This window comes from Bactrocera neohumeralis, chromosome 6 (assembly GCF_024586455.1).
Source record: "Bactrocera neohumeralis isolate Rockhampton chromosome 6, APGP_CSIRO_Bneo_wtdbg2-racon-allhic-juicebox.fasta_v2, whole genome shotgun sequence".
NCBI classification, from domain to species: domain Eukaryota; kingdom Metazoa; phylum Arthropoda; class Insecta; order Diptera; family Tephritidae; genus Bactrocera; species Bactrocera neohumeralis.
In genome coordinates this window covers 62,688,943-62,713,119 of record NC_065923.1, presented here as the reverse complement: position 1 = coordinate 62,713,119, position 24,177 = coordinate 62,688,943, and the positions used below count along the sequence as shown (strand labels likewise).

The 24,177-nt window shown below is 34.8% G+C and overlaps 6 protein-coding genes across 8 annotated transcripts; 1 reads left to right on the top strand and 5 right to left on the bottom strand.

Annotated features, from left to right (window-relative positions):
* Positions 1-103: 103 nt before the first annotated feature.
* On the bottom strand, positions 104-2,169 carry LOC126763188 (POC1 centriolar protein homolog). Of its 2 annotated transcripts, XM_050480478.1 has the most exons (4): positions 1,693-2,169; positions 1,104-1,634; positions 752-1,046; positions 104-341 (listed from the first exon to the last, which is right to left on the bottom strand). In XM_050480478.1, the coding sequence occupies exons 1-4, from the start codon at positions 2,044-2,046 to the stop codon at positions 175-177; spliced, it is 1,347 nt and encodes a 448-aa protein (XP_050336435.1). In that variant the 5' UTR covers positions 2,047-2,169; the 3' UTR covers positions 104-174. The 2 variants fall into 2 exon arrangements, with proteins under 2 accessions (XP_050336435.1, XP_050336433.1); XM_050480476.1 differs by lacking the exon at positions 104-341 and having other exon boundaries at positions 369-1,046; positions 1,693-2,083.
* Positions 2,170-2,578: 409 nt separating this feature from the next.
* On the bottom strand, positions 2,579-4,530 carry LOC126763185 (aldo-keto reductase family 1 member B1-like). Of its 2 annotated transcripts, none has more exons than XM_050480472.1 (6): positions 4,351-4,530; positions 3,887-4,283; positions 3,658-3,800; positions 3,120-3,585; positions 2,790-2,998; positions 2,579-2,731 (listed from the first exon to the last, which is right to left on the bottom strand). In XM_050480472.1, the coding sequence occupies exons 1-6, from the start codon at positions 4,446-4,448 to the stop codon at positions 2,689-2,691; spliced, it is 1,356 nt and encodes a 451-aa protein (XP_050336429.1). In that variant the 5' UTR covers positions 4,449-4,530; the 3' UTR covers positions 2,579-2,688. The 2 variants fall into 2 exon arrangements, with proteins under 2 accessions (XP_050336429.1, XP_050336428.1); XM_050480471.1 differs by having other exon boundaries at positions 2,580-2,731; positions 3,102-3,585; positions 4,351-4,528.
* An 89-nt stretch (positions 4,531-4,619) lies between these two features.
* Positions 4,620-7,379, bottom strand: LOC126763205 (1,5-anhydro-D-fructose reductase-like). Its single transcript, XM_050480509.1, has 4 exons — positions 7,110-7,379; positions 6,851-6,993; positions 4,931-5,614; positions 4,620-4,762 (listed from the first exon to the last, which is right to left on the bottom strand). The coding sequence occupies exons 1-4, from the start codon at positions 7,230-7,232 to the stop codon at positions 4,717-4,719; spliced, it is 996 nt and encodes a 331-aa protein (XP_050336466.1). The 5' UTR covers positions 7,233-7,379; the 3' UTR covers positions 4,620-4,716.
* Positions 7,380-10,467: 3,088 nt separating this feature from the next.
* Positions 10,468-12,141, bottom strand: LOC126763197 (aldo-keto reductase family 1 member B1-like). Its single transcript, XM_050480492.1, has 4 exons — positions 11,902-12,141; positions 11,498-11,640; positions 10,737-11,429; positions 10,468-10,682 (listed from the first exon to the last, which is right to left on the bottom strand). The coding sequence occupies exons 1-4, from the start codon at positions 12,139-12,141 to the stop codon at positions 10,637-10,639; spliced, it is 1,122 nt and encodes a 373-aa protein (XP_050336449.1). The 3' UTR covers positions 10,468-10,636.
* Positions 12,142-14,052: 1,911 nt separating this feature from the next.
* On the top strand, positions 14,053-18,514 carry LOC126763218 (acyl-protein thioesterase 1). The gene is made up of 6 exons (XM_050480526.1): positions 14,053-14,146; positions 14,252-14,283; positions 15,368-15,755; positions 15,835-15,990; positions 16,076-16,093; positions 17,814-18,514. The coding sequence occupies exons 1-6, from the start codon at positions 14,096-14,098 to the stop codon at positions 17,892-17,894; spliced, it is 726 nt and encodes a 241-aa protein (XP_050336483.1). The 5' UTR covers positions 14,053-14,095; the 3' UTR covers positions 17,895-18,514.
* LOC126763154 (ribonucleases P/MRP protein subunit POP1) lies at positions 18,299-21,395 on the bottom strand. The gene is made up of 4 exons (XM_050480411.1): positions 20,413-21,395; positions 19,533-20,351; positions 18,941-19,467; positions 18,299-18,875 (listed from the first exon to the last, which is right to left on the bottom strand). Exons 1-4 carry the CDS (start codon positions 21,302-21,304, stop codon positions 18,534-18,536), a joined length of 2,580 nt encoding a protein of 859 aa, XP_050336368.1. The 5' UTR covers positions 21,305-21,395; the 3' UTR covers positions 18,299-18,533.
* Positions 21,396-24,177: the final 2,782 nt, after the last annotated feature.

Below are 24,177 nucleotides of genomic sequence, written 5' to 3'. Positions count from 1 at the left end.
TACAATTAATTAATTAAAACTTAAAGTACAATTTACTCAATTATAGTAGATAGCAACTTAAACCCATATGCCAAACAATAAAATACTCCAGTATAATTGCTTATTATCTTGAATATATGACAAAATATGAATATTAGGCTTTCATAAAATGATCGCATAATTGTGTACGCTGCATTATATATTGTCTAAAACGACATTTTCTATACATATAATACGTTGTTCCAGCTCTCGTAATGTTATCACTATTCCCGCCAGCTGCGTTTGAAGTGAGTTCAATTCTAGCTGCAAATAATCTTCATTTGAAGTTTGCGTCGAAGCACATGTGCAGATCGCTGCGTTAAACATCTATGATTATAAACACAACTCAATTATTTTATTAAAGATATTTTATTGAAAAATTGGTTAAATATTGTACGTGCTAAGGGTATAATGCGGAGCAAACCCGGAGTGACAATTAAATTAAATAATAATAAAAAGTAGTTACTGAAAAATTATAAAGAATCAATTACTCCATGGTGTGTATGAAAGTGTTTCTTTGTCATAGGTCAAAAATAGCAGCAGATGAATATCAAACTTAAAAAATACGAACGATAAATATCTCGAAATTAAAAGTATTTGCTAGGTGCGCCGTGCACTTCGTTGCCGTCCATGTTGCAACTATTTGTTGTATTGTTTGGCATGTGTAGTAATGAGGTGCTGCTGCTGCTGTTGTAACTGATGCTATCAGTATTTGCGTCTGTTTTTAACTTGTCTAAGGTTTCGTGTTGTTGTTGGAATGATTTAGTAAAGCTGCTTACTGATTGTTGTTTGGCGGTGGTGTACTGACTATCAAGAACCTGGAAATTTTCATCACGCATCTTATATGCTACTGAATGACGTGGATCAATTAATATACTGTCATCACAAATTTTTGAATCTGTATCTACAACCGAGTTATGCGGTGCGGCAGCATGACTGCTAACGCTGTTTTCTTTCTGGAAGGAAGCTTGCTTGCTTCGGAAACTATTCGGATCAAATGTATGTAAATTTGATTTCCAAACGAGTAACTATAACAAATTGACATATTAATTATTCAAAAATAAAGCAAACACTTAAATTCTCACCTGCCGATCTTCTCCCGCCGAAGCGAAATGTTGTCCGTCCGGTGAAAATGCGACAGCACAAACTTTATCAGTGTGACCTGTCAGTGTATAAATGGGTCGACCTTCAAGTAAATCTAATAGTCGTATAGTGTCGTCATCACCTCCAGTTAGCAAAAAGTTTCCATTAGGATGGAATGCCAAATCATTAACTGGCGCCGAATGTACTTGATATAATTGAATTAATTCACCCTCTGCAATGTCAAATATTTTGACACGATTGCAGCTTAACGCAACAGCTACTAAATTCCCGTCTGGATGCCAGGCTATTTGTCGACCCATGCCACGTTCTTCGGTGAAAGTCCGCACACATTCCCCTGACGTGACGTCGAATATTCTTAGCGATTTATCATCGCCACAAGATGCTATTAATTGACCATTAGGACTGAACTTAGCAGCACGAACCCAATTACTATGTCCGGTGAATGAAGTTAAGAATTTTCGTTGTGCTACTTTCCATAACTTCAGAGTTTTATCATCCGAAGCAGTGATGAGCTACACAAATTTATTAGTAAAATCATAAAAATGAATTTTTATTTCGGTAAGTTCCTACCATAGTTCCACTAGGATCAAAATCTACACTTCGAACAGCTTTGCTATGTGCTAAAAATTCCCCAGAAACTCCACGTATCTTTGGCTCCCAAATTTTCACTGTACGATCCTTGCTTGCCGATGCTACTAAATTAGATTTAGGAGACCAACACACACTATAAACAGCACCGGAATGGGCACTAAAGCGTATGCAGCGAGCAGCTTGCTTTAAATCCCATAAAATTACGGAAAGGTCTAAAGAGCTAGTGCTCAAACGTTGGCCACAAGGACTAAACCGGACCTGAGTTATACTAGAGCAATGCCCTGAAAAATGACGTTCCAGGCATGGCTCTGCGAACAATTCTTCATTTAACATACTGGCTAAATATTGTAAATTGTATTCAGAAGTTGTATGCTCTAGAAATTTTATTTAACTAAAATATTGTAAAATCCGAACTCAAATTCTCACTATTTGACAATTTTAAAAATCTCAACAGCTACTCGCCAATTGTTAGCAACGAGTGTTGTTCGTACTTACTGTACGAACAAAAATTTGACAATGGTTAACCGATGGAACGAATACTACGAAGTACTTAAAAGAGTTACTACTGTTAAAACAAATAAATTCCGTTTTATAAATTATATTTATAAATTAAATAGCGCTATGACTTAAAAAACATATAATTATGTTTTAAGAAATTAGTCTTCATCTATGAAGATTGTTTTGTTTTACAATTATTTGGTTTATCGATAAGAAATACAACACTGCCTTAAAGCAATTGACATCTTTCACTGGAAAACAATTGAAAAAACGGTGAATGTTTATTTTTACGAAATTGTATTTTTATTAAATGTAATAATGCTTCGTACTATTTAATTAATATTTTTTCACTCCTGAATGTACTTTATGACATTGAAATAAAATGTTGTACCCATTGAATAGCTTATTAAGAATTTCATAAATATTCCTTGTAGTATTAAGTAATTTTGAAATAATTAGTTGTTGTTGAAAATGATATTAAAAGACGTCATTAAATGGATAGTGTGGATGATTTGATAACCTGTAATATATAAAAATAACTCAGTTTATACAATTTTACACCAAATGATGAGCTTTACTGTGATAGGGTCACGAAACGCAGTTTTCTATCTAACTTGTCTAATATTTTCATTTCTTGATCAGACAATTCAAAATTTGCCACATCAAAATTGCTCTCAATGCGACTTGGTGTCACTGATTTCGGTATGACGGGATTACCGCGCTGTATTTGATAACGAATACAAACTTGCGCCGGTGTGCGTCCAGTATTAAAAGCTATTGTCTTAATCTATAAAAGTCATTTTTAGTTAAAATTCACCAAAGGTAAAAATACTGATATATATGTATGTATGTATGTAAATTAAGCGAGTTATTTTTGCAATTAATCTTACCAGATTATCATCCAATACCTTTGGTTCATCCTTCTTTACCCAGGGTCTAGCTGGCGCTCCCAACGGACTGTACGCAACAAGTACAACTCCCTTCTTCTTTAAATATGCCTTCAAACGTTTTTGGTTTAAATATGGATGACATTCAACCTGATTGACAACTGGTTTTATTTTAGCAATTTTCCAAATACGCTCAATTTGATTCTTATTGAAATTAGAAAGACCTATAGAACGTGTTAAGCGCCGCTCAACTAACTCCTCCATTGCTCTCCATGTTTCAATATAATCTACACGTGAACCAATCACGCGACCACACGCATCATAGGGTATCAGATCATCTCCAGCTCTGTAACCCATGGGCCAGTGTATGAGATATAGGTTAAGATACGATAATTTTAAATCACACAAAGATTGCCGGCAGCCAGTCATTACTAAATGCGGCTCATGAAAGGTATTCCACAATTTGCTTATTACAAATAGTTCCTCGCTGTAAATAATTTTTCTGTTGCAACATTTTGGAAAAATATATACCAATTATATGTATGTTCTGGAAAATTACCGTTTAACAATACACTTTTCAATCGATCTATTTATTGCTTTACCAACAGCTTCTTCATTTTCGTAAACATGCGCACAATCAATCATGCGGTAACCCACTTTCAAGGCATGCTTAACTGCCCTTTCGGCTTTAATGCTCGCCGCCTTGATATACAATGGATTAATTGAAAAGTATGTAATGGCCACTATTTATTATATTGCAAATTTTAGTAAATAATCATGTAACTTACACCCCAAGTACCAAGTCCAAACATGGGCATTACATGACCATCACGCAGTTTAACGGTTGGTATTTCCGCTTTTCGTACATTGCAGTCATCCGGTGGTTCGTCAACCAACTTTACACGCGGAACTGGCCTTAAACATTTGGGTTTTTCAGTTTTCTTTTCAAGTTTTTTTTCAGCACATTCAACTGGTGGTTTCGAAGTTGTTGTTGCAATGGAAGAGCTTTCTAGTAAAGCGGTATTTGTTAAATTTTTTAATGCTGGCGGAGATTTGCTGACATTTTCTGACAGATTGTCCTTATATGTTAACCTATCACTTATGCCACTTGTTGCTTCAAGCGTCTTCGGAATTAGTAACTTTTTTGCATTGATTTCTGTGTCATTGTCGTTCTGCGGTGGATTGCTAAAATTATTTAACAAAATGTACAAAATGTTTAAAATCAGCTGTTTGACAGGCATGCAACACTCACCCAAATCCTGTAAAGTGAAATATGCGATATTCTCCAGAATATTGCCGAAAAGGAATTTTACTTATTAATTTTAATGAATTGTGGTTAATTTTTTTCATTCTTAATTTAGAAAATATGCCATGAATTATTTTTTAGTTAATTTGTTGTAAATATTAACATTTTATTGTGCAAGTCGATTTAGTTTAAATTTTATGTAAATACAAAAAATTAAATTTTGAAAAACCGAAAATTTTTAAGTTTATGATTGATTTTTGAGTTTTTTTTCTCAAGTTTGTTTACTATTCAATGTTTAAAAGTACTTCAATCATATTTGTCCAAAAGCGGTAGTTGATATTTCATAAACATTTTCGAAGTTTGAGTGAAAGTTCAAATGCAATCATTTTCGAAAGGATGATGTGGATGTCCAGAGGCGCTGAAAAAATTGAGAAAAATGTTATGATAAATATTATTTTAAGACTAACAATTTTCATAATTTTTATAATTTAATTTTCGTTTATATAATTTTTTTTTTACAAATTTTCCTGATAGAAAATATTCAATTTACTCATATTTCTTAAAACATTAGCGTTATCATACTTACTAAGCAAGTGTTTTATTTCGGAAGTTGCAATTCATCAAGTCAAGTATTTCCACATCCTTCCGGCATAGTTTAAAACTTTCAATCATTACGTTTTGTATCATGTGATCTTTTTGAGTTGTTCTGAGCATTACAACGTTGCCACGTTGCAGCTGATAACGGATTAATATCTCGACTGCGCTTTTACCATATTTTTTTGCCAAACACAAAACTTTCGGATTACTCTTAAGTGGTAAGATATTGGCATTTTTCTTTCTTGGACCGGTGGGATTACTAACCATAAAAACGATATTATGCTTACAGCATAAATCCATTAATTTCTTCTGGGTCAAATACGGATGACATTCCACTTGTAGATTTGCTGGCGGTATACGTGCCACATCCAGTATGCGTTCGATTTGTTCCGCATTAAAATTGGCTAAACCAATCGAACGTACAAGACCATCGTCAACCAAAGTCTCCATTGCTCGCCAGGTGTCTACATAATCGATGTCCGAAAATAAGATTTCACCTCTATTATTGCGCGGGTAATTTTCAAACCCATCTTTGAAACCCATAGGTGTGTGCATGACATAATTATCGAGATAATCAAGTTGTAATTGTTTTAGGGTTTCTTCTAATGAGCGGCGCACCCATTTTGGCCCATGTCGAGAATCCCAAAGTTTACTGGATATATAAAGATTCTCTCTATAAAATAATAATCGTTAAACAAGTAAGGAAGGGCTAAGTTCGGTTGTAACCAAATATTTTGCACTCTTGCTACTTTCAAGAATCAGAGTCCGGGAAATTTCTTCAGGTTGTGACAAAATTTTATATTAAAACATGACAGTTGGGGATAACTCATATGTATATTGGGCGATATATGCGGCATAAAGTCACCCGGAAGTTCGAAAACCTTTATATTAAGATATGGGGTGTAAGGGAAGTGCTCACCGGATTCCTATTTTTGACATTAAGACATACATTATCAGTAAAAGATTCTCTCCGAATTTCAGTCATAAGCTGGCATACTACAGAGACACTATTCCGGAAAAATTTTAGCCCGTCATATTAATTGGCGCTTTATTTGTATTTTGGAATGTGAAGGTTTCATATGGGCATTAAACTTGGATTATGCGGGAAGTAGACGTGGTTGTGGTGCAATTTTTCCATTTTCGGACTGTAACGTAGGAATAACAGAAGAATGTTAAGTACCGAATTTGGTTGACATCGGTCGAGAAGGTCTCGAGATATAAGATTTTACCCAAATGTAGGCGATACCATACCCCATCATCCAATTTTGACACCAGCTCCTTTAAAGGTCTCTTGTGCCATCTTGGATTTAAAATTTTGATATTAAATGGAACATGAGTGAAAAAAAAAATTTTAAATTGGTTAAAACTGGTTTATATCTGAGCGCAGAACCTTTTAATGTTTTTAATAAAACCGTTGACATATGTAAATATGAATATTATGGTTTTGAAAAATCGTAATCAATAAGACACTCAATTTCAAATTTTTTGATGATACGTTATTTTGCATTTCAGGTGACGATATGTACATTAAACCTATAAAGTGGAGGGGCCACGCCCATTTTTGTAAAGATTTTTAAACCACACGTGACCTTCTCGTCCTTACTTTTTGACCAGGATTATGTGTACCAAGTTTCATCCGGTTATCATAATATTTGCTCAAGTTACAGCTTGCACGGACGAACGGACGGACAGAGAGTCACTCGGATTTCAACTCATCTCGTCACCCTAATTATTTATATGTATATCTATAATCCTATTTCTAACTCGATTAGTTTTAGGTGATATATACAACCGTTAGGTGAACAAATCTATTCTACTCTGTAGCAACATGTTGCAAGAATATAAAAATTAGCATGTGTATATTACATATGTATATGTACATATATATTTAATATAAACACGACACTACCTTTTTATGAGACCCTCATCGATTTTCTCCTTTATTGCCTGTCCCACCTCCTCTTGATTGCAAAAGATCGGCGCACAGTCTATATGCCGTATGCCAGCATCGATGGCGTCCTTTACACAACGCGTTGCAATGTGCGCTTCTAACTAGCGGAGATATATCAAAAATTTACATATTTATATTTATTTACATATATACACATAGTTTCCAACTATTTATTTCAATTCTAACTAATCGCTTTTGTGATTATATTTCCACTTACGTCTGCAGTACCGAGTCCTACAATGGGTACTTTAACACCATTGTAGAATTTTACCGTACGGGCAAGCTTTGTTTTAGCATCGCGATCATCCAGCAGACAGACTTTTGCGCAGGGTGCGTACATTTCACCAGCGATCTAGTTGTGGAGTTTTGAAAGAACTGTGACTGTCTGGTGTTGATGCCCAATTGAGACGTTGTAAAGCGCTAGTTTTTCTGCCTGCCAAAATTTTGTTGAGGAGAATTTTGTATGAACAATATTTTGTTTGATGTTTTTTCTATATTTCATAATTCAAAAGTGTTATATCTGACAATATGTGTAAGATATCTTATAGACCTAAATATTTATCCGAACAAGAACTGTCAATTTGGTAGCATTTCTCCAAATTACTTCAGGCATGTTTCCTGCCGCTACAAAAACATCTTTTTACGGAATTGCATTCATAGTTATCTTCGAATTAATGGGAAAGCGACCTTCGAACTTCCAGGTGACTTTGTACCGCATATATCGGCCAATATATGAGTTAACACACGAAAATAAGAGAGCGTGTTTTACTCATAACAGTGCATCTTTGTGCTTAAAATAGATAAAATTGGGCGAATATTTGACCTTCTTCCTCTTCTTTCAATAACAGCGTGCCAGTCGTTTCTTCTTCTCGCAACGTGGCGCCAATTGGAAATTCCAAGCGAAGCCAGGTCCTTCTCCACCTCCACTCTTTCCAACGGAGCGGAGGTCTTCTTTTTTCCTCTGCTCTCCACGGCGGGTAGGTACTGCGTTGAATACTTTCAGAGCTGGAGTTTTTTCGTCCATTCGGACGCCATGACCTAGTCAGCGCAGTCGCTGTCTCTTAATTCGCTGAACTATGTTAATGGCGTCGTATATCTTATACAGCTCATCATTTCATCAAATTCGGTATTCGCCGTGGCCTATGCGCAAGGGACCATAAACTCGTAACGTCGACTCATCAGATGTTGTTATCGTTCATGCCTCTGCACCATATAGCAGGACGGGAATAATGAGTGACTTATAGAGTTTGGTTTTTGTTCGTCGAGAGAGGACTTTACTTCTCAATTGTCTACTCAGTCCAAAGTAGCACCTGTTGGCAAGAGGTCTTCTATGTTGGATTTCAAGGCTGACATTATTGTTGCTATTAATGCTGGTTCCAAGATAGATGAAATTATCTACAACTTCGAAGTTATGACCGTCAACAGTGACACGGGAGCCTAGTCGCGAGTGCGACGACTGTTTGATGACAGGAGATATATCATCTTGCCCTCGTTCACTTCCAGACCCATTTGCTTTGCTTCCTTATTCAGTCTGGAGAAAGCAGAACTAACGGCGCGGGTGTTGAAGCCGATGATATCAATATCATCGGCATACGCCAGCAGCTGTACACTCTTATAAAAGATTGTACCTGCTCGATTAAGTTCTGCAGCTCGAATTATTTTCTCCAGCAGCAGACTGAAGAAATCGCACGATAGGGAGTCGCCTTGTCTGAAACCTCGTTTGGTATCGAACGGTTCGGAGAGGTCCTTTCCGATCCAGACGGAGCTTTTGGTATTGCTCAACGTCTGTTTACACAGCCGTGTTAGTTTTGCGGGGATACCGAATTCAGACATCGCGGCATAAAAGTAGCTCATTTTCGTGCTGTCAAAAACAGCTTTGAAATCGACGAAGAGGTGGAGTGTGTCGATTCTCTTCTCACGGGTTTTTCCAAGATTTGGCGAATGGTGAATATCTGGTCGGCTGTTGTTTTTCGAAGTCTAAAGCCACACTGATAAGGTCCAATCAGTTTGTTAAAATCTTTCACACAATACGCTCGATAGAACCTTATATGCGATGTTTAGGAGACTTATCCCACGGTAGTTGGCGCAAATTGTGGGGTCTCCTTTTTTGTGGATTGGACAGAGCACACTTAAATTCCAATCGTTAAGCATGCTTTCGTCCGACCATATTTTACAAAGAAGCTGATGCATGCTCCTTGTCAGTTCTTCGCCTCCGTGTTTGAATATCTCGGCTAACCTTCCATCGGCTCCCGTCGCTTTGTTGTTCTTCATATGTAAGGGTAATTGCTATTCGAACTTCTTCATGGTCGGGCGATGGTACATCTGCTCCGTCGTCATCGATTGGTGAATGGGGTTCACCTTCTCCTGATGTTATACTTTCACTGCCATTCAGCAGGCTGGAGAAGTGTTCACTCCATAATTTTAGTATGTATGCTCTGGGCATCAGTCCGAGGCTTTTTGTTCCCTTTCTTGGGGGGCGTTTTTTACGTGGCGGGTACCAAACCCAGCGCACAACGCTGTGGAGGGGATGTTTTGCCTTCTCACTTTAGCTGACTTGTTAATAGTTAACGAGATATATTTACCGACAATAAAAGCCATTTAAATGGGATAGGTAGTACAGTTGGAAACATCGGTATCCTCGGTATAATACGAGTATATGTATATAACTGGACGTGTCAGCCACGCTGCACTTTATTGGATGTCATTGACTCCTCTTCCTTAGTCCGATGACGCCTAAATCGTGATATCTTTCGAATGGTTTGTCCGAATCGGAAAATTTAAAAAAGTTATATGAATCAGTCTTGAGTATAAAGTAATTAATTTTGATTAGGATTAATATTACGGTTTGGGTTCTGAGATACGGAATTTCAACAAGAAGTGGGCGGTGCCACGCCCATCCCAATTTTCACACCAGCTCCCAGAAAGCTCTCTCATACCATAAATTATTGATTTATCGCGCTTTTAGTAGTTTTTAACAGTATCGTTATGGCACTTTATATGTTTTCGGCTAATGGCGATTTGTGGGCGTGGCAGTTGTCCGATTACGACCACCTACGTACTTGAAATTTTTTTGTACTAAGGAACCAAAGTTTCATCGAGATATCTCAATTTTTTACTCAAGTTACAGCTTGCACGGACGGATGGGCGGACGGACAGACAGACAGTCAACCGGATTTCAACTTTTCTCGTCACCATAATAATTTATATATATTCTATATATGTATAATGTTCTGCAAAGTCGTAGTGCATTATTTTGTTTTGAAATCAATAGTATTCGATGCGCAGGCTATGTAAGGAATTTCTTAGTTGTTTTTTGTAAAGATCCTAACGGCGAAAGCATTTTGCAAATCCGTCAAGTAGTTTCGGTGTCTATTCAATTTGAATACACCAACAATGAAATAAATATTTCCTCTTTATAATAGTAGTATTAACAATTTTACAGGTATTTCTTTATTATAAAAAGATTTCGCAGTTTTTATGATTTTTAATATAACTGAACTGGTTATTTGATTTAGCATGCTTTTAGGCTGTCTTTAATATAACACGACAGCAACACTAAGCGATTAATTCAGCCGTTATAATTATTCTACATAAATTTTATTAAATAATCTCAATAAAACTATACAAACATTTCTAATAATTAACAGTTACATATGTATGTATGTATATTTCTAAAAATTCACAGCTACATATGTATGTATGTACATATGTATATTTTCAAGTTTTTCTCGCATACCAGCAGCACTAATTTTTTTCGTTCTCAAATGGGTGATGCGGATGTCCTTTTGCACTGAAAAAAAAAAAACAAAGTATTATAAGCATTGAAATATGTACATTGACTTACTTTTGCATCAGATTGTAACGTCCATTAAAATTTAGAGCGTTAATTTCGAACATTTCTGCATCCGTTAGTTTGAAGTTACACACATCGAGATTATCGGCCATATGTTCACGCTTTGTGGACATCGTTATTGCTGCATTACCACGTTGTACCTGATACCGGAGCAATATGAGTGCTGGTGCCCGCTGATATTTTTGCGCTAACTCCACAATTAACGGATGTTGCAAAAGTTTATGTGTGCCTGGCTTGTCGTAGGGTGAGTGTGGCGAGCCTAAGGGACTATATGCTGTTATTACAATATTGTATTTACTGCAGAAATCCATTAATTTGTTTTGATTTAGATATGGGTGACATTCCACTTGCAAATTGGCGGGCTTTATACGCGCCACATCCAGGACTCGTTGTAGTTGTTCAATATTGAAATTGGACACCCCAATCGATCTGCACAAACCTTGGTCTACTAAAGTTTCCATTGCGCACCAAGTATCCACATAATCAATGTCGGAGAATATAGTGTTACCATCTTTGTCTTTTGGATAGTTTTCGTCGCTATCCGCAAATCCGGTGGGCCAATGTATAAGGTAATTATCGAAGTAAGTTATTTTTAATAAATTCAAAGCATTCTGGCATGCCGCACCCACTAATTTGGGATCGTGTTTTGTGTTCCACAACTTGCCAGTGATGAATAGATCCTTACTAATGATAAAAAATATCACAATAGTCAAAAAACTAAAAAATATATCATGATATTTATCTAAGTTTACCGCGCCACTACACCCTCTTTGATTTTCTCCTCAATTGCCAGGCCAACCTCCTTTTGATTGCCATAAATGTCGGCGCAATCAATGTGCCGGTAGCCGACATCGATGGCCTCTTTCACCAAACGAGTCACATCATTCGCTGGCATCTAAACAAATGTACATAAACGAAAACTTTAAAAGTAAAATAAAAACAATGACATTGAAAATTGGCTTGAAGCTTTTTCCTTGCAACAGGCTATTGCAATTCAATGTCACATGCAAAAGCTCCGAAGCAGTGTCATGCTTGCACAAACAGCAAACATATGCACATTTGCATGGGCTCTGTTGTGAAAACGCAAAAAAATGTTTTTGACAAATTTTCAAACATTAATATACATTCTTTACATAATATTTATAACATCACTTACGCGCCAAGTGCCAAATCCAATAATAGGCATTTCTACGTCATTGTTTAACTTTGTTGTTGGTATCGGCATTTTCAGAGATTCGCTTTTTGATTTTTTGCTTAAAAATAGCAAATTGGTTTGGTTTGCTAGGAGACGTCCGAACGGCGCTCTTTTCACGACTATTTTCCTACAAAAAGTTGCAAAACAACTTAAAGCAAAGTCAAAATGTGTTTTCGAGAGCTTTTTGCTGCTGATGAACATCACTCAATACTCGTTAGCTTTTCAATTAAAAATTTTGTTTTCATCGGCAAAGCAAAGCTTTTTTTGAAAGTGTGGAATATTTGAATTGTTTTTAATTTTGTACGCTTTTTCATATAATACCATAAAAATTAAACATTTTAATTTAATTTAATTTTTTACCAATATTATGTTATTTATTTATAATTTTTTTGTACGATATTTGTATGTATGTACATAACTTTCTATTTCCTGTCAAGAGAGTTACCAGCGGAAGTGATATTCTAAAAGAAAACTGCTGGAAAAATTGAAACATATGAAAAAACATTTAGAGTTTATGGTTTTATTTGATTGAGATCATTGATACCAATATTGCACTTATTAACTATAATAGTGATTAATATAAAAAACCTATAAAGTAACAATTATTTGGATATCCTGTCAATAAACTGAAAACCGATTATTAGAATAACCGGTTTGTAACCGTTCGTATGAATCTTAACCGATTAATACTATTCGAATAGTAGTACCAGAGAACGTTTATCATAGACAGAGAACGTTTATCATAGACAGAGAACGAATGATAAACGTTATCTGGTCGACGACTTAAAATTATCCGAATACTGCAAGCCGAAATATTATTCACGGTTAATCCAATTAGTCAAATACCAAGAGCTCTATAATATTACCTGTTCAGGGTATAAAGAAACAGATATAGTAGTTGTTGTAAAATTCTCATCAAGAAATAACCCTATAAAGGTATCAGCTGGATTTCCGAGCGCTCAGTAATAATCTGGTGTCGGTGCCGGAGTAAACACACATTAATATGTGAAAACGTATAATATATTTTTAATTAATATTATATATTGCACATTTGATATCACTGTAATTGACATTTAAATTTTTCTCAATTTCTTATAAAAAATTATAACATTTTATAATTTTAGCATAAAATCGTTTGCTCATAAATTTAATGTAACTAATGGCAGCTCTACGCTTTTAACATTGTGCAGATTACAAAAGTATGTATATATGTATAACTATGTCGCGCTGTCAATAACTTGTCAAAATAGTTTTGCAGAAATTGAAATAAAGTGTTGGCAACGTTGTGGATTTGCCTGCGCTGTTGTTGGGAAGTTTTCGAGCCATTGCTATTGTCGTAAGAGCAAGTATTTGGGTGCTATAGCAGGAAAAACTAATAAGAATTGGTAAAATAAAATTGTGCATATTGCACTAGAGAAATATAAAATATAATGTTTATTAAGAAATATAAAATATAATTACATTGTTGTCGGCAGAACATTACTAGTTTACGTGGATCTGTTAGTGGCTAAATTAGTGCGCTCTTTGACGCCCCCAGAAGTAAAATCAATAACCTGTACATTTATGCACTGTTTATTATATTGTGCCATAACATTTTAATTATATGCATATTTGAATTTTTATCCATTGCAGTTGGTACGTGTCAACAATAACAACAACAATCATTGGAAATTCTGCTATCAAAAGTTTGTTTAGCCAAATCAGCGGTAGGTCAGGCACACATATACAATAACAAATTATAAATTGATTACATATAATGTATTAAAGGTGCAGACACGTCGCTCCCAAACCATCCCGTCACTTTAAACGCTGAGCTTGGTATTGTTTTGCACAATTTCTGAGTGCATCAATCTTAATTGAATTGAATTGTACCTGAATGCATGTACATATGAACATATACAATTCTTATACATAACTCTTAACGTCAAGCAGTGTGTATGTGGCTACAGCAAACAATATCAACTTTAAACAATTGATTTGTCGTAAAAGAAACACAACGCACAACACACGTGTAGGACACAATATTGAGGTGTACAAACGACGACGTGTGGAGGGAAAACAATTGTGTTTGTTAGTGTCAGGATATTTGCTAATCACACTTTTACTTGTATCAACTGTTAGTTGGCTATTATTGTGGTTAAACGAAAGCAACAGCATGTCGATTGCGCCAGTGATAATTGAGGCAACCGCCAAACATACGTCAACCGTAAGTCAATTGCATAGTTGTGAAAATTCTTATATGTATATGTATTTATATATGTGACATTATCTAACTATTTTTCAATGTGTCTATACGTTTCGGACCTTACAGCTCATCTTCATGCACGGCTTAGGTGACACTGGGTATGTAAATAACGATGAAACAAAATTTTACTTATAAATTTTGCTTTTGTGTGTATGCATTTATATTAGGGTTATTTACCAAATTAATTTTTTTGTTTACAAACGCTCTGAAACGTCTACTTCGAAACAATTATATGCTAATACAAAGTTTTCCGCTCTTCAAAGAGGTCCCAATGATTTTTATGTGTCAAAATATAAAATAAACATTGGAAATTAACGTACACCCTAATGTACATGTACAGTGTATTAATTACAGACCGATGGATTAAACTTTTTATAGTTGTTACGTAAAGCGGCAAGTTCTTTTTTGTTTTTGTTTAGAAATATGAGTTAGTAAATGTATGAAATATATTGACCCTGTATACCTAAAAAACTGCTTATAATTTTTTATTATTCCGTAAATCGCATAGTCACTATATTTTTATGTAAGCATTAAACAAAAACAAAAAGTATTGTAAATTGCCTACTAAGTGATCTTATCAGTGCGGTTTATTAAATCAAAGTTCATGCGTTGTCTGGTTTATTATTAATTTAAAGCAAGGCCCAGCACGTGTCATTAATAATTCAATGAATATGTAATTAGTAACTGCAAATTTCATAATACACTATATTTTGCAGTTTTCTTAATTTTTAGTTACAAATTCGTATCAAGAATACTGCACTAAATTTGCTTGGAGTTAGCGGAACACACCATAATTTTCGACCCTGAACAGGGTATATTTACATATATAGCTTGTAACACCCAGAAGGAGACGTCGGAGGTAATGTGTATATATGTATATATACTTAAATGATCAGGCTGAGTTGACTGTTTATACGAGCGCTAGTCCTCAGTTTTTTTAGATATCGCGCTGAAATATTGCATATACATATATGCAAGAATTCGCTACAATCACCCTTGGCCAGGTTTTCTCTGTGCGGTCTGAATATATTGATGTAATACTAAATTAATTAAGAATATATGTATATATACGGTATGCATGAACATTAAATTGATTTAATTTGTAAACACAAATTAAATGCTTTTTCCATCAACAACTATTTTATTTCTGTTTTTGCTTTCCTTTTCCTTGCATACCTGCAGCCATGGATGGAGTTCAGCGTTGGCGACAATACGTCCGCCCAGCATGAAAGTAATCTGTCCAACAGCACCCACAATGCCGGTGTCACTGAATGCCGGCTTTCGTATGCCTTCTTGGTTTGATTTACGTACGCTCGATATATCGGGTCCCGAAGATGAGGAGGGCATCAAAAGTGCTGCTCAAAATATAAAAAGTATGATTGATGACGAAGTCACCAAAGGTATAGCATCGAATCGTATTGTGCTGGGTGGTTTCTCACAGGGTGGTGCATTAGCATTGTATACAGCGCTAACATACAATCAACCGCTGGCTGGTGTTGTAGCGCTATCCTGTTGGTTACCATTGCACAAGCAATTTCCAGGCATAAAAACCAACTCCGACGAAATACCAGTGAGTACTAGTGAAATAAATTTACTTAACATATGTTTTATTGATTAACTAACATATGTTCTATTGTTTATATTTGTAGGTTTTTCAGGCACATGGTGACTTCGATCCTGTTGTACCATACAAGTTTGGTCAATTAAGCGCTAGTTTATTAAAGACATTTATGAAGAAAGTTACATTTAAGACATACAATGGGCTATCACATTCCTCATCGGATGACGAAATGGATGATGTGCGGGTAAAGCAAATTTTATACGCATAAAACTATATATTTTTAATAAACCAAATAATATTCTAAATATTTTTTTATTATCTAATTTTAGGATGTACTGGCCTCTTGGGTAAATTAAAATGCAAAATAATTAAAACACAATATACAAGTAAACAAAATGAACATACATATAATTAGTGTGCATAGTTAAGCGCGTACGTATTACTCATAAACTTAAAAATCTATATTTTTAGCGCTAAAACCGAAATACAAAAAAGAAATAATAATCTGGCTAAAACATTATAAGTACAGACTTATGTAAAGATGAACTAATACATAAAACGTTGCTTAGAAGCCAGATTAGCAGAAAAAAATATCGTACGAGTATGTGACACTTTTGCCAAAATTTCAAAAAAAAAAAAAAATTCAAAACGGTTACTTAAGTCAGAAAGCAAGGACTTATCGCAATAATCTGTTAAGCACCTACAATTTTCATTTGTTTGCAATATTTGAGTTACATTAATTACAACGAAAGTACACTATTTAATGAACGCAACTACAATAAATTAATAAATTGTTTAAAAAGTAAAATATATTAAGTTCCTTTTTTGATTGTAAACAAAATTACGAATTGAACATTAATATATTATTCTTTTTGTCTGTCAATAAAGATTTTACCAACTAAACCAAAATATAAATTGATTGATTGAAAAATTAAAACGCAAAAACATAGATAAAATAAAAACACAAAAATTCTGTTTTTGCTATGATTGTTAAGTGTATTTATTGTTTATTCCACGTGTCATTTGTAACTGACAGCTGAAGGTTTAATTTGAAACTAACGAAATTTAAACAATTAGAAAACTAAGTAGTTTGATGCTGAGTTGAGAGCCATTGATCGGTTATTTAATCGAATATGTATCGATAAAGTAACAATCGTGTGAATTTTTCTTCAGTTTTTATTAAATATGTATTTGATAGTAGCTATTGAATTGTAGGAATAAATCAAATGTATTATATAACTTCCAAAGTACTTGTTGTTGTAGGTAGTTGCCGACGATCTGGTTGGCAAGTTTTTAGTGTTGAGGTTGCTTGACAGGGGTAGCAGTTAAAAATATTTTTTTTGTGTTTTTTAGATAGAGTGTACTGTATCTTAAATTCGACTATAGAGACTCCTCAGTTGAAAAATCCAGTTAAAATGTGTTTTGTGTTTTACATAAATAAAATAAGATTTTTAACATAAACAGCAGGTAGTTGGTCACGGTCTGGTTCACAGCAGTTTGTTTCTTTTACTGATGAAGTTACTCGACAGGAAAACTTAAATCAAATTTGTTTGAAAGTCTTATTGTTCCTTAAGTTCTACTTTACAGCCTCCCTTCTCACAGCCGAAAACGTTCAAATAGTGTGGGAATTAAAATATAGTGATGAAGCATATAACATTTTAGTTTCATGCATTCCCCAATTCCCATAGCGTAGAATTATGTTTTTTAGTTTCAACATATGAACATAGAATATTTTGAAATAATTATTAGTCACATTATTATTTTATCGCACGACCATATCGTTATTTTTTGAAATGTTTTGATTATGCTTAAGAAAATTAAACCGATTTTCTCGATCAGAAAGCGTTAAAATAAAGAATTCAATTACTATTGTATAAAAGTAAATATAAATTCAAATGCGTAAAAAATTTTATATTTCTTTCCTGTTTTCATATAAGCATTTTGTTTTTGTACCTTCAAGCATTATTTGTAATCTTTTTTGTTCATAGTCCTACTTAATGTTGTATCATTAGTTTCGTTTGTTGTTCATTTTGAGTACATCACTTTTATCTTCATATGTATTTGCAGAGTGGTGACAGTAGAAAAAGTGATACTTCAACGGTGGATGTTAGCGGAAATGCCACAGCTCAATGCTGTCTAATATCATAGTAGCAAATCTGTGATTTTCTTTGAAGATTTATGTGATGATAATGTTGATGATGAGTATGAGGCACAAACAAAACACATTTTTATTAATGCAACAAAACTGCAACTCGTAAACTCATAAACATGAAACTAATAACTAAAAACGTGAAAACTTTAATTTAAGGTATACAACAAAGCAGCAACTCAAACAACTCAAAAATACATTTTTTCGCAAATAGTTTATTCAAAGCAATGAATGAATTAATAATTTTCCAAACGAATTCGGCGTGTATTTTTACAGGCACGCTTTAAAGAAAACTTAAAAAACAAAAACATTTACTAATTTTTGCACGTTTTTACATTTGGCGCAATACATTTTATTTAATTGTTTTTTAGAAGTAGTCAAATGTAGACGGTAATTTCTGCTGTTACTAGTTGTTAAACTGAAACTTATACCTTTAACGTATAACGTAGCGTGACTGAACTATATTATTACAATATATATTATATAATTACTATTAGAAGTAGCTAAATGTGAAGCGAAAAAGAGGTTAGAAAAAAAAAACACTATGAAAACTAAGAATAATGAAATTGAAGTAAATAATTAATAAAATACAGAAATGCAATATATAAAATACCACAAATACAGACTAAATTCTATATTTATACATCCAAATGTAGCTTAAAGCAAGCAAAACGATAGTGGCGACTTTTGGGACTGCGCATAAGACACATTGGCTGGCGCACATTACACTGCCGACATAATGTGAGCAATTGTTGCAAGCCGGCCGGCGTTACATAGCCCACGGCGCAGACTGTCGCCTCGGTATAACTGAAATGCGCTGTCGTTGCATAGCCGAATACTTCACGCTGGCATTGTTTGCGCACAGTATAAAGCGTAGTAAAATCCTCCGGCAGCCACAGCTTGCACATGCGCTCTAATTGCGCTGCTACAAGCGTTGCTGTATTGGCGGCTCTGATATATACGCGAGTAGTGCTTGTTTCCTGTGTGCAAATAAATAATAATATAATTAAATTACAAATTTAGGTAGATATACAAACAAACACACCTGTAGCTTACGTTTTTCCCGCACACGTCGCGCGCGTAAACGTTTTAAGAGCTTTTTATGAGCTTGGCGCAGCTGTTTGCGTTCGCGTTCAGCCAAATCCGGCAACAGTGGTTCGCTGAAGACGGGCTCATGATTTGATTTCTTAATTTGTTTGAGATTACGTTTGAAATCGCCACGTGTCGGCAAACAAATCAGCGAATAGTCCTCTAAATTACCGCGCGATTTCATACGAAAGTGCAATTGTATTAGAGAATTTTCGGGTATTTCACTGGGAAATGTTTTACACTTTCCTTGTATATGTAGCAGTAATTGCTGTAATAGCGCGCGATCACGGAGTATGTGAAAGGTTTGAGTTAATGCGTTACCCTGTGCAGAAGCACTGCTGCTCCAATCGCGTACTAGTTCGGAAAATGGCGCACGGAAGGGACTAATAATTGCCAATTTTTGGTAGTTTTGACGTCTATTTGGCGGTTTGCGGAAATATTTGGTACGTAATTCCTGATGACGCGTGTTCGCCAGCACGCGACCTATATTTTATGAAGATACTTAATTAATATATGAGAAGAAATTATAAAAAAGAAACTGCACATACCAGCAATGGTGTCGGGCAAGTACTCCTCTGTGCCCATTTCTCGTGCGATTGATTCGAATTCACGCAGACCACCGGGTTTAGCGCCCCACATAATTAATGACAACCAAATAGGCATGCCATAACCAGCGGGTATTATTACGTCCCAACCACAGCCGTATCCTAAACGTTTATATTGCGGACGTTGTGAACCTGGACGTTGAATAAGTATTACGGGAACTGCTTGCATGTCCTCTTCGAATTGACAACGCACACCTGGCACCACAGCATGTTTGCCGCGTAGTTTGCTATATTCACTGGGGGTTATCATGCTCTTGCATAGTCCATCGCGTATTTTTGTATCCCATAAAATGCTTTGCGCTAAGTTATCAGGCATATTAAACAGAAAATCTGAATTGCTGTCGCTTGAAGGCTGTTTGGGTTGCGCTTTCGTACGTTTCTTTGGGCGGTTCAAACGAGGATCTTCAATATTAAGCGCCAATATCATGTTAGAAAGTAATTCGCCAGATGAGCCCACATCACTGCAGTTCCGCCAAAAATCCAGTTGATTTTCATGTATACTTTTAAAATCTGGATTTTGTTCAAATAACGTATGTAGCCAAGTGGAGGCGGTGCTATCTTTCAAGTTCTTAGGCTTGAATGTGTGTTGTAGTACACTTTGTGCCAGATGACCAGTGAGACGGAAGCGATTCATAGTATCTTTTAATTCGTTGATTTTTACGCCGGTTTTCACATTACCATAGCGTTTGATATGCTCAAAGGCTAAAGTTTTCGTCATGAATTGTAAACGCCGCAATTCTTTGGGTTTTATTTGTTTGGATGCTGCGAACATAAGTGTATGTCATTAAAAATAAAAATATATACTAAATTATAATAAAGTTACATTTATTATCCTTTGGCAGCTCGGGAGCAGAATGCTTTGTTTCATCTGTTTCTATAGGCACTTTAATGCTATTTAACGAAGTCACTTCGAAAACTTTTATTAGTTCCTCCACTACCGCTGGATAAGCACTTGGATGCACCCAAAGCCATAAGGTACGTGAAATTTCCTCCTCATCTTTTGTTTCATTGTTACTTATTGGTTGCCACATAAAAGAAAATCGCCCCAGCGCATATTCCGGATATTTACCATCTCTAAATAAGTCGATACTGCCTTCTCTTCGTCCAGTGAGATATGTCTTAGCAGCGATACTAAACCCACAACAAGTGCTGCTTAATCTCGCAAAACCTATACGTAAATCTGCTAACTTTCCCTTCAATTCTATGCATGCATAGAATGACATATCCTGCAGTAAACAGTGTTCGGCTGAAGCACGATAACATGCCCTATATGTTTTATCACAGCTCGACTGTGGTAACTTGTAACCCCAACGTTCAACCATGTGAAAACGTTTTGCATGCCAAATATGTGTTTCTAGCCAAATATTTTTACGTTGACGTCTCAAGTAATCCCGTAATAGATTACCGGGACGTCGTCGAAATTTGCGTGACGGTCGCTTTGTCTGCTGTGGTTTGCCAGCTTTAGCCATTTGAGAACGATGTGCTGCGCGATACTTGCGTGGCAAACGTTTTGGATGATGGGACATAGCCCGTCGGCGCATGTGTTTGGGCAAAGTTTGGAAGACTAATTTGCGACTGACAGGATTGCGGACTTCATCAATAAGTTGCCGCATTTCGCTCACAACATTAGCGGCATAGCGAAATGTTTGTACATGCGTAGGCAAACTCACATGTCCACCCAAAGAAGAAGCATACTCCAGCTTGTTGGACCCCATTATATTTTCCGTTTTATTACACTTATTTCAACTTTTTAAAAAGAAAACATTACCCGGTATAATCAAAACAAATAACATGTGTTAGAATGTCAGAGAACTCCACTACACGTGAGTAAATAACATAGTTGTATCGTGATATAAACATAAGACGTAAATGCAGGGTGTTGCCAAAAAAATAAAAACAAAGTTTACTGTTTCTAGATGGTTCATACATTATATGAATATTCATAGCAGAATCTAATCCAAAAGGTTATAAATTTATTATAAAAATTGAGCTCTATATGATTATATATACTTTTATATTATATAATTAATTGTAATTTTTATTTGTTAAAAAAAAAAACAGTTTATTTACCACTGTATTAGTTGAGTACTTTGCTTTGTATATCATTTCCTACCGTTTCTTTCCTGAATTTCCTGAAGCCCGCGTTTAAAAGTATCCAACTTCGGTGATGTATCGTAATTTTTACAAATGATTAATTAAGATATTAATGCATAAAATCTATCGAAAATATATAAAGATTATATATGTATAAACAATTTTTATTAGGTTTTGTTATTAAGTAATATTAAGGTTGAGGTCGAGCAATTGCTAATTAATATTGGTTCAATAAGCATCAAAATGTTACTTCTATTTGCGACTGTCCCTCCTAATAGCAAAGCTTCGAGTGTATTTCTGCCAAGGCAAAACTACTAAAATATTGCATTAGCTGATGTGAGATTAAAATTTCTACTGTTTTGTTTCAAAATTCAATAAGCTCATCATTATACTAACTTGTGTGTGATGCTTTTTATCTTTATAACAACAAAAACTGGGGAAAAAGAGCAAGGTGACGTCAGAGCGACTTTGGTTGCCGGGTGTATTTGTCAAAAGGCACCTAGTCGTATACGTAATTAAAATTAAAAGTAAGGAGGTTTTTCAGTGGCTTTTATTCGTCGAATGTAGGTATGTACGTATGCGTTCACAATAACAATAGACGGTGAACAGTCGTTAACACCCGAAGTGAATAATACAAATTTCACACTAATATATTCACATACATCAAAGGGGAAAACTTACATATGTATGTCATGTAAGGACAACAAAATAAGATTCATAAACATAATAGTGCAAAGCGAATGAAAAAATACTTGCACTAGCATTGTGAAAAATGTCTTTGTTGTTTATTGAAGTCCTTTATTACCAGCACTGATTTCAACTAGGGGTCCAAAAAATGCTCAAAACAGGTTTAATACTAGCGCTAATTACTGATCAAAATTAAGTCAAACAAAACGTATGCAAAACTTTTGTATTTAAAAAATTATAAAAAAATACTTTTTTTTTTGTTTCCCGGGATATCTTAACAAAGTTTGATACCTTCAAGTGTCCAGATTGCGGCCTCGTTCATAAAAATATTGTTTGTGCTCTTATTTTTAAGGCAATTGCATATTTAATATTTTCATAAATATCGGCTTTTTAGTTATAAAAATTTAGTGCGCCACTTGATCCTTATTCTCAGGCTCCTTAACGAAAATATGCAAAAAATTGTGGGGAAATTTCTAAAGTTTTACTAAAATTCAAATATTTAGATATCTACAAGTTTTTGTTTCAAAAGTAATTCGCTTAGACTACTCAGAAACAATGATGACTCCAAATGGAGTGGAACATCTACACCAAAAATATTTTCTCGAAATGAACTTTGTGATTTTAAGCGTGATTAAGTTAGGAATAATAAAACAATTTATCAAAGCGCTGAACGTGGAAGGATGTTGTTTTAGTGAAATTTGTAGTGGAAAAGCTAAAAAGTGTAAAATATGATACAGCAGTTAATGAATGATACAGATTTCATTACAGGTTTGACTGTTCTGGAAAGTTAATCGTGGAAAAGTTTTGTGTTGATAGGCGAAAATTTCCTAGGTAATAATAAACCACCAATTTATAAAGAAATTGTGCAAAATATGTCGATCAGACTTTACAAACAAATTTGAAGCGGAAACCTCTGCATAAATTTTCGAATATTTATGGCAATTATAGTGAGGAACAGAGAGAATAATTTAACTATGACCTAAAAGTGATAGAATAATGGTATCGTCATATGCTGCTAGATTACTGCTGGTCCATAAAAGATATATAACCACCTGGAAAATTATAAAAGAAAATCTCATAAAAGGTGTTTTTTTGAAATAAAATATATGTTATCGACATTTTGATTTTGGCTTCTGATTTTTGTAGTGTAATCGAGTTCAAACTTTTCACAAGCATTAATGGTTTTATGAACTGTGCATTCAAATAAATCTCATAAACTCCAAAATTTTGAACTTGGATTCAGCAACGGAACAAAACAACTAATCCCGAAAAATGCAATTAATCTGGTTTAACGCTGCCGTCTGTCAATGCTATAACAGTGATAGAATAATGGTATCGTCATATGCTGATAGATTACTGCTGGTCCACAAAAAGATATTACCACCTGGAAAATTATGAAAGAAAATCACATAAAAGGTGTGTTTTTGAAATAAAATACATATGTGTTATCGACATTTTGTTTTTGAATTCTGATTTTTGTAGTGTAATCGACTTCAAACCTTTCAAAAGCATTAATAGTTCTATGAACTGTGGGTTCAAATATATCCAAAATCGATCGTATATTTACCACAACAAAACAACTATAGATCAGTGTTATCTTCACGAAATTTGGCATAATTGATCAAAGTATAAGGCAGCTGCCTGGATTAATATAAACATCGTTTTATATCGATTAACAAGGGATCTTGATTTCCAACCATCTGGTTCCAAAAGTTTCTTATTTCGTGCCACACAGCACATGAACACCGAATTATTGCGGTTTCGTTATTTCGATTATTTTTCACGAAATTGTGACAATGAATGGCCT

Excerpts from the sequence above, each read along its gene's own strand:
- LOC126763188 (XM_050480478.1), bottom strand. The coding sequence starts at position 2,046 with ATGTTAAATGAAGAATTGTTCGCAGAGCCATGCCTGGAACGTCATTTT. Across the intron at positions 1,635-1,692 it reads TTGATCCTAGTGGAACTATG|CTCATCACTGCTTCGGATGA; the intron begins GTAGGAACTTAC and ends AAATTTGTGTAG. Across the intron at positions 1,047-1,103 it reads CGGCGGGAGAAGATCGGCAG|TTACTCGTTTGGAAATCAAA; the intron begins GTGAGAATTTAA and ends AATTTGTTATAG.
- LOC126763185 (XM_050480471.1), bottom strand. The coding sequence starts at position 4,448 with ATGAAAAAAATTAACCACAATTCATTAAAATTAATAAGTAAAATTCCT. Across the intron at positions 3,586-3,657 it reads GAAAAGTGTATTGTTAAACG|CGAGGAACTATTTGTAATAA; the intron begins GTAATTTTCCAG and ends AATTATTTACAG. Across the intron at positions 2,999-3,101 it reads AGGTATTGGATGATAATCTG|ATTAAGACAATAGCTTTTAA; the intron begins GTAAGATTAATT and ends TGACTTTTATAG.
- LOC126763205 (XM_050480509.1), bottom strand. The coding sequence starts at position 7,232 with ATGTACGCACCCTGCGCAAAAGTCTGTCTGCTGGATGATCGCGATGCT. Across the intron at positions 6,994-7,109 it reads TAGGACTCGGTACTGCAGAC|TTAGAAGCGCACATTGCAAC; the intron begins GTAAGTGGAAAT and ends TATCTCCGCTAG. Across the intron at positions 5,615-6,850 it reads GATGAGGGTCTCATAAAAAG|AGAGAATCTTTATATATCCA; the intron begins GTAGTGTCGTGT and ends ATTATTTTATAG.
- LOC126763197 (XM_050480492.1), bottom strand. The coding sequence starts at position 12,141 with ATGTTCATCAGCAGCAAAAAGCTCTCGAAAACACATTTTGACTTTGCT. Across the intron at positions 11,641-11,901 it reads TTGGATTTGGCACTTGGCGC|ATGCCAGCGAATGATGTGAC; the intron begins GTAAGTGATGTT and ends ACATTTGTTTAG. Across the intron at positions 11,430-11,497 it reads AAAGAGGGTGTAGTGGCGCG|TAAGGATCTATTCATCACTG; the intron begins GTAAACTTAGAT and ends TTTTATCATTAG.
- LOC126763218 (XM_050480526.1), top strand. The coding sequence starts at position 14,096 with ATGTCGATTGCGCCAGTGATAATTGAGGCAACCGCCAAACATACGTCA. Across the intron at positions 14,284-15,367 it reads CACGGCTTAGGTGACACTGG|CCATGGATGGAGTTCAGCGT; the intron begins GTATGTAAATAA and ends GCATACCTGCAG. Across the intron at positions 15,756-15,834 it reads CCAACTCCGACGAAATACCA|GTTTTTCAGGCACATGGTGA; the intron begins GTGAGTACTAGT and ends TTATATTTGTAG.
- LOC126763154 (XM_050480411.1), bottom strand. The coding sequence starts at position 21,304 with ATGGGGTCCAACAAGCTGGAGTATGCTTCTTCTTTGGGTGGACATGTG. Across the intron at positions 20,352-20,412 it reads GCTGCCAAAGGATAATAAAT|CATCCAAACAAATAAAACCC; the intron begins GTAACTTTATTA and ends TTATGTTCGCAG. Across the intron at positions 18,876-18,940 it reads GGGAAAAACGTAAGCTACAG|GAAACAAGCACTACTCGCGT; the intron begins GTGTGTTTGTTT and ends ATTTGCACACAG.